The 12,544-nt window shown below is 43.4% G+C and overlaps 2 protein-coding genes across 3 annotated transcripts; one reads left to right on the forward strand and one right to left on the reverse strand.

Annotated features, from left to right (window-relative positions):
* Nucleotides 1-3,019: 3,019 nt before the first annotated feature.
* Nucleotides 3,020-7,030, forward strand: LOC127777984 (cyclin-dependent kinase F-1). Its single transcript, XM_052304606.1, has 2 exons — nucleotides 3,020-3,581; nucleotides 5,895-7,030. The coding sequence occupies exons 1-2, from the start codon at nucleotides 3,084-3,086 to the stop codon at nucleotides 6,831-6,833; spliced, it is 1,437 nt and encodes a 478-aa protein (XP_052160566.1). The 5' UTR covers nucleotides 3,020-3,083; the 3' UTR covers nucleotides 6,834-7,030.
* A 1,376-nt stretch (nucleotides 7,031-8,406) lies between these two features.
* On the reverse strand, nucleotides 8,407-12,544 carry LOC127776587 (receptor-like protein kinase HERK 1). Of its 2 annotated transcripts, none has more exons than XM_052303015.1 (2): nucleotides 12,159-12,544; nucleotides 8,407-11,159 (listed from the first exon to the last, which is right to left on the reverse strand). In XM_052303015.1, exons 1-2 carry the CDS (start codon nucleotides 12,198-12,200, stop codon nucleotides 8,622-8,624), a joined length of 2,580 nt encoding a protein of 859 aa, XP_052158975.1. In that variant the 5' UTR covers nucleotides 12,201-12,544; the 3' UTR covers nucleotides 8,407-8,621. The 2 variants fall into 2 exon arrangements, with proteins under 2 accessions (XP_052158975.1, XP_052158976.1); XM_052303016.1 differs by lacking the exon at nucleotides 12,159-12,544 and adding an exon at nucleotides 11,580-11,904.

Here is a 12,544-nt window from a genome sequence, read left to right on the forward strand (position 1 = left end):
TTATCATAGCCATGCTATTGTTGTACCATGTTCCTTTGTTAGCTTGGGTTATAACATGAATAGACTTTGGACTAGGAATTGCTTAGCCATGCTTAGTTCAACTAGTACACAATGGGGAAAATCCTATTAATGTTTAGACTGTTGGTTCTAATGGTATTGTTGGATTAGTGCCACCGCTTTGGTGTTGGTTAATTAAAATGAATCATGGTGGGCTATGGGTGCATGGTTTTGCTGCTCGCACCCATGGCAGTTAAGGACCGGTTCGCGGGATGCCCTGGAAGAACTTATCGTACTTACCATAAGCCAGCGTGGGCAACGGCTGTGCTTGTAGTGTAGCTTTCCTCTAATTGACGCATCCAGGCAAGGGTGGGCGTGATGGAGCGGGGCGGGCCCTGCGACGGCCTCTGTCGCTTCCGGATTCACCTAGGCACGAGAGGGGACTGCCCGCTGCCTTGCGAGGAGTGGGGGTGAAACCTGAGGTGTGGTGTGCTTGGTTAGAGGGGGTTATGCGAAGGGTCCTGTCACGGCCTCTTTCCGGTATGTCGTGGTGGCATGTCGGCGCACGGAAACGTGTCGTGGGGCTGTGTCTTGTGGGTACAGTTGTACACCTCTGATCAGAGTAAAACTATTCGAATAGCCGTGCCCGCGGTTATGGGCGGTCAACCAGATTCACCGTGATTAGTTTCACCCTAGTTTAGTCTTTTGAAATTGGATAGTTTAGGTGGATGGTTGAGCCTGTCGCAACGTGGTATAGAGTTGGACAGTGGATGATTAATATTGATTAATTATTACGACTGTTTTCTTCTTTAAACTTCTGTTTATAAATGCTTGCTTTATGCAAATGAACCACTCTAGCTCTCCTTTGATAATTCCCTGCATCATACCCCTATTCCGGTATGACTTGTTGAGTACAGTGGGTAGTACTCAGTCTTGCTCTATTTTTCCCAACCCCAGAGTGAGTATGTGTCGGATGGTGGTTTCTCCGAGGAGTAGGCTTCGTCCGTGCCGTCGAGGATGCCTGTGGAGTGGTGTTCCCGCTGCAGTTCAAGTCAAGGCTTAGCTCCTGCTATCTTTCGTTTTTCCGCTGCATTTATGTAAGACTTTTATGATGTTTGTGAGACATGGATCTGAATGTTAACATTGTCGTTTGTGTACCCCAGCCGGTCCTGGACGGGGATTTTAATGCACAATCTGCTTGGAATTCTATTCGGGAATTTCTAGGCGTGACAACTTTGGACCTGGTTGTATAGTTACCATCTCATGAGTTGTTGTCTTGGTGCTTAGCATTTTACAAGAAACAATGATATGGAATTTTTTGCCATGCAAATATGCTTAGCGCAAGAACATTGATTGTAACATGTTATAAGATATCCTATCAGATTAATGGGACTTCATTACTACTACATGTGAACATTCACAACCCTTATACTAGAGATAAAATTGGAGAAATATTGAGTCTAAGAACTATTTTTCTAGAAAAGATATTATATGTTTTACAATACCCAACTGTAGTGTTAGTACAGATTGTTGAATTCTAAGTTTTCTAACATAAAAAAGAAATGAGATCAGATCTACAATCATTATACTATGTGTAATTTGTGAAACCCGGTCCAAAGTGCAAATGATGGTAACTATATATATAGTGTTAAGTGAAAATATAAGTCTAACTCTAGTCTAATGTGAAAATTTGGTAAATAAAGGTTGACCAAAGTGAAATTTACTCTATTTTTTATTAGATTGCCGGCGAGAGAACATAATACTAATAGTGATTCTCAGTTCTCACATGCGAAAACAAAAATATGTTTTAGATATTGCATAATGCATACCACCCACACTGGCCTTAGCTCATGTTTGGAGGTGGTGTATAGAAAATAGATGTAGGTTTCTAAAGGGCTTCCATAATCAAAACTAGATTCTCTATTTAATGTTAATTGTTATTTTATTTTTTGTTCCATAGCATCACACAAGTATTTGCTTTCTATCTATTCCCTACTATTATAAAAATTAAAGATGTTTTTACTAGTATTTTGGTACGTCATCCGTGTATGAGTCTATTTTTAAGTTTGTTCACTTTTGAAAATACATATTTGTATTTGAGTACAAAAGGAGTTGCATAAGAAATTTTTTAAAAAAAATTAGACTCCTAATTACATCTCATTATTTTCTTAAAATGTATATCTCTAAGCAAATTTCCACAGTGAATTTCACCTTAACTAAACAGTATAGTAATAATAAGATTAACATAGCCTCCACCCATTGCAACGCACGGGTATTTTTTCTAGTAGGCCACGAGTTCCAAACAGGTGATCTATTTCAGGGCTATTTGGAAATAACCCAACAAAAAAAACTATCCCCTCATAGCAAGTATAATAGTAGGCTATAAGCTAGCTAAATGCTGAGGTGGAGGAGAAAAAAGAGGAGAGAGAGGGGAAACAGGCTGTAAACTTATAGCCGGCTTAGACACAAGGAAAAAAAAAACTCTGTGAGAGAGACAATTGGGCCATGTATTAATTGTAAAGAGCTAACTATTATATGGGTAGGCTGAGACAAGGCTATAAAGAACCTTATAGCTAACAGGTCAGCTGTATTATTAGCCTTGCTCTCAAGGGGTGCTAATTGGGACTATTTCAGGTGGGGCCCACTAAAAAAGTGTCTTTTCTCTCCCTCTCTCTCCATGGGAAAGTGCATTAAAGGCCAAATAGCTCTCAAAATAACCCTTGTATCCAAACAACTTAGGGCTATTTTATTAAAAAGCTATTTCTTTGTGTAAAAAATAGCTCTCAAGATAACTTTAGGTTAGTTCTTTAAATAGGGTCTAAGTTGAGATCACTTGTATAGTATATAGTATTATTGGATGCATTATATACTGAGTAGGATTTCATTGAAATTATAGAGTGGACATATTTATCAGCTTTCTCCGTGAAGACATCAATCGTAGTAGCAGTTGACCGTGCCGCTGCCGCCGTGGACAGGAAGGATAAAACGACGGTGACAGCGTGACTGGACCAGCAGCCACATCGTCAAAATCGATCATCACCAAAAAAAAAAGAAAAATCCCTAAATTACCCTCCCCCCAAATCCCCATGGCGATCGGCGGCGGCGGCGGCGGTAGCTGGAGCATCCACGGCCGCCCCGACGTCACCTCCCGCTACGAGGTCCTCGGCCGCGCCGGCTCGGGAGCCTACGCCGACGTCTACCGCGGCCGCCGCCGCTCCGACGGCGCCCCCGTCGCCCTCAAGGAGGTCCACGACGCCGTCAGCGCCCGCCGCGAGGCCGACGCCCTCCTCGCCGCCGCGCCCTCCCGCCACGTCGTCGCCCTCCTCGACCACTTCCCCGGCGGGGACCACGACGACGACGTCCTCGTCCTCGAGTGGCTCCCGCTCGACCTCTCCGCCGTCGTCCGCTCCGCCGCCGCCGCCAGGCCGAGCGCCCTCCCCGCCGCGCAGCGCAAGCGCTGGATGCTGCAGGTGCTCGAGGGCGTCGCCGCGTGCCACAGCGCCGGGGTCGTGCACCGCGACCTCAAGCCCGCCAACCTGCTCATCTCCGAGGACGGGGTCCTCAAGGTCGCCGACCTTGGTCAGGTTAAATTTCTCCAAACTTCAGCTCAATTCCGCAAGTAGTGTATACTCTTATATGGGTTTGGGCATAGTGAATTTATTATGGAATTGGTACCTCGATGTGTAAATTATGTTTATTTTGATAGTGGTATATGATGTCACTGCATCACTAGTTATCTTAGGCCGTGTTTAGATCCCACCCAAAATTTTTTCACCCTGCCATATCGAACGTTTGAACACATGCATAAAGTATTAAATATAGGCTAAAAAATAACCAATTGCACAGATTGCGACTAATTTGCAAGATGAATCTTTTAAGCCTAATTGCTCCATGATTTGACAATGTGGTGTTACCCTAAACATTTGGTAATGATGGATTAATTAGGCTTAATAAATTCGTATTGCGGTTTATTGATGGATTCTGTAATTAGTTTTTTTATTAGTGCGCGAACACTCCATGCGACAATATATAATACCTGATGTGACACGCCAAAACTTTACACCCCTGGATCTAATCACCCCCTTACCTCGGTTGGTTCGAAAACATTGTATTAAATGTTCTTTTGGATAGTCTATGGTTTTACTGAATGTCTGAATGTGATGTGGCGCTTAAACATCACAAACCATTGAAACACTAGGCTTCACAAGGGATGGTTATGCGGGACAGCTTCAAATGATTAGTTGCAATCTTAGTTCAGCAGTAAGATGTTTGCATCGTTGGAAAGTTGAACTTTGTGTTGGATCTGTGTGGATAGACCTCTAATTTTTGTCCTTCTTGTTGTGTTCCCTTTTCTTCTATGGAAATTAGAGAAAACTTGCTTATGTAATCTGGAAGCAGATTATTCATGTGCCAAAACAGCTTCTAAACCGTATTCGATGTTTTTGGCACAGAAGATGTACAGTTCATATATGGAGTAGCATATACCCATAACCCATCTTTAAGGATGTAGGGAGCCATAATTTGTGGAATTTTCTTTGCTTAGATATATATGTACAAGATATGCTTGCTTGTATGTAGATGAAACGAACTGATATTTACAGAGCTTGGGCTGTGCGTTTATTTAATGCATTTACTTTTATCACCCCCTCCTTTTTTATATGCACATGTTTTAATCAATCAAATGTTCCACCATGTAGTTCAAGGAAATATAGTTGAAAGACTGTTAACATTTTTATTTTGGTTGTGTAATAATCTTTTCATGGGACAAAGAATCACTACTTCAATATGAGTATTAGCATACTCAAATTTTGTTGTTTAGCTTAAAAGCTGGTGACTTTGATCATTTCAATAATTCAATGACAACAAAGATTAATTGACAATATTCTGCAGCATGCCAGTTTTGTGTTTTTTTAGAAACTTATGGATCCAAACCTGAAGTCATTTTCTTATGTCAGAGTTTTTTATGTCTTTAAGTTGACATTTTGACATGATTCAATTCACTACCTGGTTGTTCTCTAATGCATTGTTGGGCGATTTGTACCCTTTACAGACCTTTTCAACCAATGAGACTTGACAGGACAACATAAGTTGAGGTTGCATTTCCCTATGGAATGTGCCTGCCTTTCCTTTTAAGAATGCATAATAATTTGTATGCACTGCTTCAGCCATAAAACATTGCATAATCAGTATCGTTCCTTTTTGCGCCATTGCATGTCTGTTTTTTTGGTATAAACGGTCATTTGAGATTGGCCACTAGATGTGTTACTATGAAAATGTTTGTTCTCCACGTCTTTTATATTGTGTTACGGTGGGAAGTTGGTGGTATGTTCCTTACTGGTTAGTGGTTACTATCTTGATTCATGAGAGTTCAACAATTCAGCCTATTCATAACTAAATTTGTTTGCAGAAAGAAACCAGAGCATAGTGAATACTGTTCAAACATATGTACTCAAGTAGTCAGCAACCCCAAATGAAATGCAACTGTTTATTGTTTATATTTCATAAATTGGCATGATTTTGTCAATTGTTTTTACATTGCTATATTCAAGTTACTTTTAGTCTGTGTTTTAAAAAGATGGCCATGAAGGCTTTAATTCCAAACTTTGGTGAAGATGTTTTGGGATCTATGTTTGCTTATATACTCAATTTCTAATTACAAAGCACCACTACAGAAATGATTTTTTACTTCATTAGCATCAATCTCCCAAGGGAGAGTTCATCTAAATGAGGAACACAGGAAGCGTATATGTGGTTATTGGTCGATGATATAGTTGCTCCTCCTTTGTTTTCTTGTGAAATGTGATATAATGTCGGAATGGCAACCTGTATAATGGATCCAAATGCTTTAGCTGGTTGGATTTTGAGTTTTTGACACAGTTCTTTTGTTATGTTCTCAGGCCAGGATACTTCAGGAGACAGGAACATACCAAGGTATGCATCCATATGAGCAAAGTTCAGGAGTGGAGCCTTGGGTTTCACAACAACGAGCAGTGCTACATGGAGTGAAAGAGAACCACCCATCTCATGACTCAGAAACTCAAACTGGTCAGGAGCCAGAGAGACTCACCGCAGCTGATTACCTACATGAGATGGACCAACTCCGGGCCAAATCCACACATGGAGATGTTGACAAAATGAGCCTACAGGATGGGAATGCCTCCTGTCTTGCCACATGCAGCACAGCAGACATTGACGATGATCCATTTAGAGCCTCCTATTCATATGACGCAGAAGAAGGCATGTTGGAAGAAGAGTCCGGTGCTTTCACTTCTTGTGTTGGCACACGCTGGTTTAGAGCTCCAGAGCTCCTTTATGGGTCAACAAACTATGGGCAGGAGGTTGACCTCTGGTCACTAGGATGTATTTTGGCTGAACTGTTTAATTTAGAGCCTATATTCCCAGGCACATCTGATATCGATCAGATTGGTAGAATTATCAGTGTTCTGGGCAACATCACAGAAGAAACCTTTCCAGGCTGTTCAAATCTGCCAGATTACAATAAGATTTTCTTCAACAAAGTCGAGAAGCCAATAGGCCTCGAAGCATGCCTGCCTGATAGATCTGCTTCTGAAGTTAGTATCATAAAGAGGCTACTTTGCTATGACCCAACAAAGAGGGCCAGTGCTGCCGACTTGCTGAATGATCCATACTTCGCCGAAGAACCATTACCTGTACCTATTGAAGGATTACAAGTCCCAGAATCAAAGGATGAAGATGATGACAGCACAGAAGAATGGGCTAATTTCAGGGGTGGAGATTCAGATTCAGACTTCGATGAATTCGGCAGCATGGATGTCACCAAGACCGACAAGGGTTTCAGCATACGCTTCTCGTGATCAAGAATGATTGATGAGGGTAATTGTATCTTCCTGAACATGCTGGCAGAGGAATTTCTGTCGCAGCATATTGTATGGCATTTTGATAATTGTTTTACTATTTGTAAACTGCGATATGTTCATTATGTTGTGTACAACAGCACCAGCTTTCCTGGTAATGAGATGAATAAACTGCAGTCTGCACCACTTAATCGTAATTCAGGGTCCCTCAGCAGATGTGATTCGGTTTTTCTCCATTCATCGATCAGACCGGGGGCGTGACCAACGACGAGAGCACGCACAAGGCAATCTGATTATCAGGTGATGACATTTCTTGGTCTTCATGTTTTTCATTTTGAGAATAGACTGTTACTTATATTTATATGGTCTTCTTGTACTTAGAAATCTTGGATTGTGTCAGCAAGGAGATATTTCACTAGGGATTTGAAATAGATTTGGACCATTCAAAAATTTGAAATGAAAAGTAGTACACATAACGAATTCCTTCAAGTAGTATTACATTTGTTGACATTTGGTTTTTTTCCCCCACATTCTCCTACGTATTCAAATATTATTCCACATTCTTCCATCCATTTTCCCCCAATTTTGTATACTTCATTCTGCATTTTTCAACCCTTACGATTTTCTAGAATTATTCTCAAATTTCCAACATTTATTTCCCTGTTTCCTCTATTTATACTAAAATATCATTGAATTTCAAACAAACCTACCGAATTTTGAGCAATTGATCGCCTCATTTCTCATCTCATGGTTTATCCAATTCAAAATTTCCAGAATATCGATCAAATTTTTGTCATGATTCACAAGTCCCCCAAAGTTCAGATCGAAATTTTGATTTCGAACTTCCATCAAAATTTTTCGCTTTATTAAATTCACAAAAAAATGACCGTTCGCGACGGTTCACATTTCGAGGTCCAAACAATTTACCCTGGTGAGCGGAGAGCAGGTTGGGACGTTGGGTAAATATGCCCAAAAGGCTTTGGAAATTGGACAGTCAGAGGCTGTAAACTTACTTCCTCCGTCCTATAAAAAACCAATCTACTACCGGATGTGACACATCTTATTACAACGAATCTGGACAGGCTATGTCACATCGAGTCCTAGATTTGTTTTTTTTTTTATGGAAGGAGTTATTGTACTGCAAGTCAATTGCGAATTCGATTTTGACGAGAATGTAACCTAGTCTAACCCTATATTAAACAACTGACCTTCATAGAAAACCGGGTATCAGTTCTTTTTAACATGTTTCTGCGATCCAAATGGCATGAAAGGAAAAAGGGAACTGCATAAAAAATATTCCTACAAAAATCATGTAATCCAAAGGAGGCCCGAACAGACGCACTCCGCACTCTTAAGCAGAAGGGTGTGATCGAAACTGTATTGGTTCAGCAGTGATTACATCACAATACAATTTTAAATATCGAAACATTGCAGCGAAAACAAAAGAGTACTGCATATTTTGCAATTATGCATACAGAATCTAGAATTGGGTTATTGGAAACTACTCAACAACATCACACATCCAGATCCAGCATTTTGCCAGGGCAGCAGTACACGCTGTTCTAGAGCAGAATAGATTCAAAACAAGAAAAGCTCTATCTGCTCACGATGGCTAATAAGGCCATAACAAATTTGAAAACATCGTTCAGTAGAACATGGAGCATGAGAAAGAAGGAAAGAAAGAAAAAAAGAAAGAACAATTACATATGATCTCTGAAGTAAATAAGAAACAACTTTCAGGGCTTCCTCACTTCTACAAAGTACACTACAGATTACCCAGTTTGTCTTTCACCTTCCCTCAGCTTTGATTAGCTGAGAGAACACCCTGCTCATGGAAACGTCGGAGAGGTCATGATCAGGCTCATGTGAAGCTCCAGCTTCCGCCATTGTCACGCTGATGCTCTCGAGGGTGCCGATGTTCTGGACTTGCGACGGGAGTTCGACAATCCTGTTCATGCTGTTTACATCTGATACTGTCGATGAATCTGCATCCTGGAGCTGCAGGACGTACTCCAAGTTCCACAGGACATCTCCCATGGATGGCCGCTCCACACCGTAGTCCGCCAGGCATTTCTCCACTGTTTCGCCAAACTTCCTCAGAGAATCCGGCCTGATTGAACCAGAAACTCGCTGATCGACGATCTGATGCAGCTCTCCTCTCTTCTGCCATTTCATCCCCCACTCTGCCAAATTCACCATCTCCCTTGGGAGCGTAGGGTCAATCACTGGCCTTGCGCAAAGCACCTCGAGCAAAACAACACCGAAGGAGTAGACATCTGACTTCTCAGTCAGTTGCTGCCTTCGGAAATATTCAGGGTCAAGATACCCAAAGCTACCCTTCACTGCAGTACTGACATGAGTTTGGTCCAACTCAGGCCCAGTCTTTGATAGCCCAAAGTCAGCAACCTTTGCTAGGAGATTCTCATCAAGCAAGATGTTTGCAGACTTGACATCACGGTGGATAATAGCCTTCGCAGAACCGGTATGAAGGTAGTGAAGTCCCCTTGCTGCTCCAATGCAAATCTCCAACCGCTGCTTCCAGTTGAGTGAGGGGTTATCCGAGCCATACAGGTGGCTTTTCAGAGTCCCTTTTTCCATATATTCATAGACCAAGATCATCTCATTCCTTTCATCACAATACCCAATCAGGGACACCAGATGGCGGTGCCGCAGCCGTGAAAGGAGTTCGATCTCTGTACGGAACTCATTGAGACCTTGCTGAGACTTCGGGTTCCCTCGCTTCACTGCAACCTTGGTGTCATCCCTCAGCACACCTTTGTAGACCTTCCCAAAACCTCCAACGCCAATAACCCAGTTCTCATCAAAATTGTTTGTTGCTTCTTGGAGCACGCTAAAGGCAAATCGGTATCCATAGCTTCCATTCAGCCCTGATGTGAGAGTAGTACCATAAGAAGTTCTACTTCCTGTACTGAGAGAGGTGAGCCCATTGATAGAGAAAGGCATCCAAGTCTTTGAGTGCTGCTTCTCCAGAGTCTTTTTCTTTCGGCAAAGAAGTACTATGACAAGGACAATTATCAGAATACCAACAGCTCCAAGGACTGACCCAATAATCACACCTAAATTCTTGTTTGAACTAGATGATCCAACAGTGAAAGCAGAACCTGAGCCACTGCTCATCTTCATGACCTCAAGACCATTCAGAATCCCATCTGGTAATGCATTGTTCAAAGTGGATGGACCAATACTGATGCTGAGCTTGTTAGATGCATCATTTGATGAAAGAACCACATCCAAATAGATAGCTGTAGCCAACTGATTCATTGATTGAATTGAGAGATCAATATCATGCTGCGCATAGAAGCTGCCAACATATGCATTGAAATAGAGTTGGTTAAGTGCCTTGCTGACTATATCACAGAAGTGAAATCTTATCAAGTAGCTGAAACCTGAATCCACATCAAACTGCCATGTCATGTTGAAAAGTGCGTTCGTTGTATTCGAAGCTGCCAATTCTGTAGCTGTGCTATAAACAATATCAGGAGCAATCAGCGGTGTTGATCCTCCACCTTTCATATAATTGACCTTCCCCCCATTAACCTCTCTAGTCACAGATGGGTTCACTAAATACTTTTTGTCAGTGACCCAGGTCCTGGAGAGGGTATCATTGTCTGCAGTGACCTTTGGTCCACCCATGTTAACACGGTACACTGTTTCCAATGGTTGTGTAGATAAACCGCTGTACTGCTGCATAGGGTTGACCATCGGGGCACTATCACCTATGAGATCATCTGGGACTGAAACCACTTCAATCGCATTGATGAATGCGATTCCATTCGATGGCTTGAAGGAAATAATGAGCTTGTCTTGGGTGATGTTCAAAGAGTATTCCTTGAACAATGGCGCAGTCTTGTCTGGCTGTTGGAAGTCACTAAGCAAGAGCATTTCTTGGGTCGACACGGTGAACTTGGCAGTGGAAAGATCATAGCTCTGGTAGGCAAAGGCGAAGAAGTAGAGACGAACAAAATGCCGGCCCTGCTTCTGGATCGGGAAAGTATACGATGAAGGGCTCGTGAAGATGCGGGCGGTCTGGTAAAGCGCCGAGTTATCGAACGACGCAACCCCATTCGCCGACGTGCCGGCAAGGATTTCCAGGGAGGTGTCCACCTTCACCGGGGCAGCCCCGTCAGCCGCAAAGGTCCTCGTGCCGAGCGTCGTGCTCTTGGAGGATCCGCAGTCCACCAGGTAGTTGTCGGCAGGCTTGAATTGCGCTGTGGAAACGCAAATGGATGACAAGAAACACAAAGCCACCATGGTTGCGGCTTGCAGCCTCCTCTTCCTCCCGGACAGAGCCACCATCATGTTCACCTGAATGACAAAAAGCATCAGCACTATTGTTTTAGATGGCAGCTACAATTGCAAGCTACAACCCATGCATTCCAACTAGAGCTAACAAAAAATATGGCAAGAACATCAGAATCTAGACAGCACAAGTAAGCAGGATCTGTAAAATGTTTAGGAACCAAAGCAAATCAATCAAGAACATCGAAACCGAATGAATCAGCGGGCATCAAGAACCGAACCAGTCCTAATCACCCCACGTGGGCGCACGATCGATGCACTACACTACGGGACCGCACCACGCTGAGATCTTGAAGCGACGAACGGAGCCACGCATTTCACACCGCCAGGACGAACCGCAGCGTCCATCAATCCAAGAAAGAGGAAGATTTCGGATTTGAGAGCTCACGGCAAAGAGAGCGATCCAAGAAAAGCTTGTGTCCTTACCCCTGTCGGCTACACGGATCGATCTCCACCGCACCACCTCGCCAATACAGCAGTGGAGACGACGAATCGGATTCGGAGGAGGCGAGAGTCTTCTCCGGCGAAAGGAGGGGAAGCTTGTGCGCGGCGGCGGCGGATTTGGGGGAAGTCGACGATGAGGAGAGCATGGACTACCACCACATGCACATGGGGCTAGGAGGAGATAGTAGAAGAAGAAGGCTGGCAAAGGTGCTTTATTAAATTTCATTTTTATTATTTAATAGTAATAATAATATTCCTACAAAAAGAAAATACTAAGAAACTGCAAATATTATTTTCTTCAACTACTACGAGCTTTGCGTTGTACTACTAGCATCCCATAGATTGGTTTAGCTCAAACAATTTCTAGAGTTATCGCCAGAATCAGAATGCCAAAAAAAAAAAATCTACAGTAAAAAAATTAGTTCATCCATCGGAAGAAAAATATATATAAAAAGAAAAGCAGAGACAGAAACCAAGAAGATCTCATCTGGAGAGCAAAAGCTTCCACCCAGCAAAGAAGAAGAGGGGGGCCAAAGAAAGAAAAGAAAGAAAGAAGCGCACCTCCTCCGTAAGCCGTCCGCCGGAGCGCCGCGCGGCGTGCATTCCCGCGGCGAGATCCCGCCGCCGGTGGGATCTCGGAGAACGTACGCCGAGCAGGCAGGCGGGCAGGCCGGGTCGGTCGGTCAGCAGACGCGCCGGCGGAGACCGACCACCATTCGGAGCAGCCGACGCGGCGAGGTGGTACGAAAAGGGAGCTCTCCTTCTTCTTGCTGCTGGTGGACGAGCTCCAAGCTTTGGGAAGCAAAGCAAGCGAACGGCAGAGAGGGTGGGGGAGAGGAGAGAGATGTGGAGGTGGAGGTGTTTGGCTGGGCACCGTGTGGGGGAGATGAGAGAGAGAGAGAGAGAGAGGAGTTAAGGAGGAGAGGGAGGGTGGCTGCCACCCTAGA

The sequence above is a fragment of the Oryza glaberrima genome, chromosome 6 (genome assembly GCF_000147395.1).
Source record: "Oryza glaberrima chromosome 6, OglaRS2, whole genome shotgun sequence".
NCBI lineage: Eukaryota > Viridiplantae > Streptophyta > Magnoliopsida > Poales > Poaceae > Oryza > Oryza glaberrima.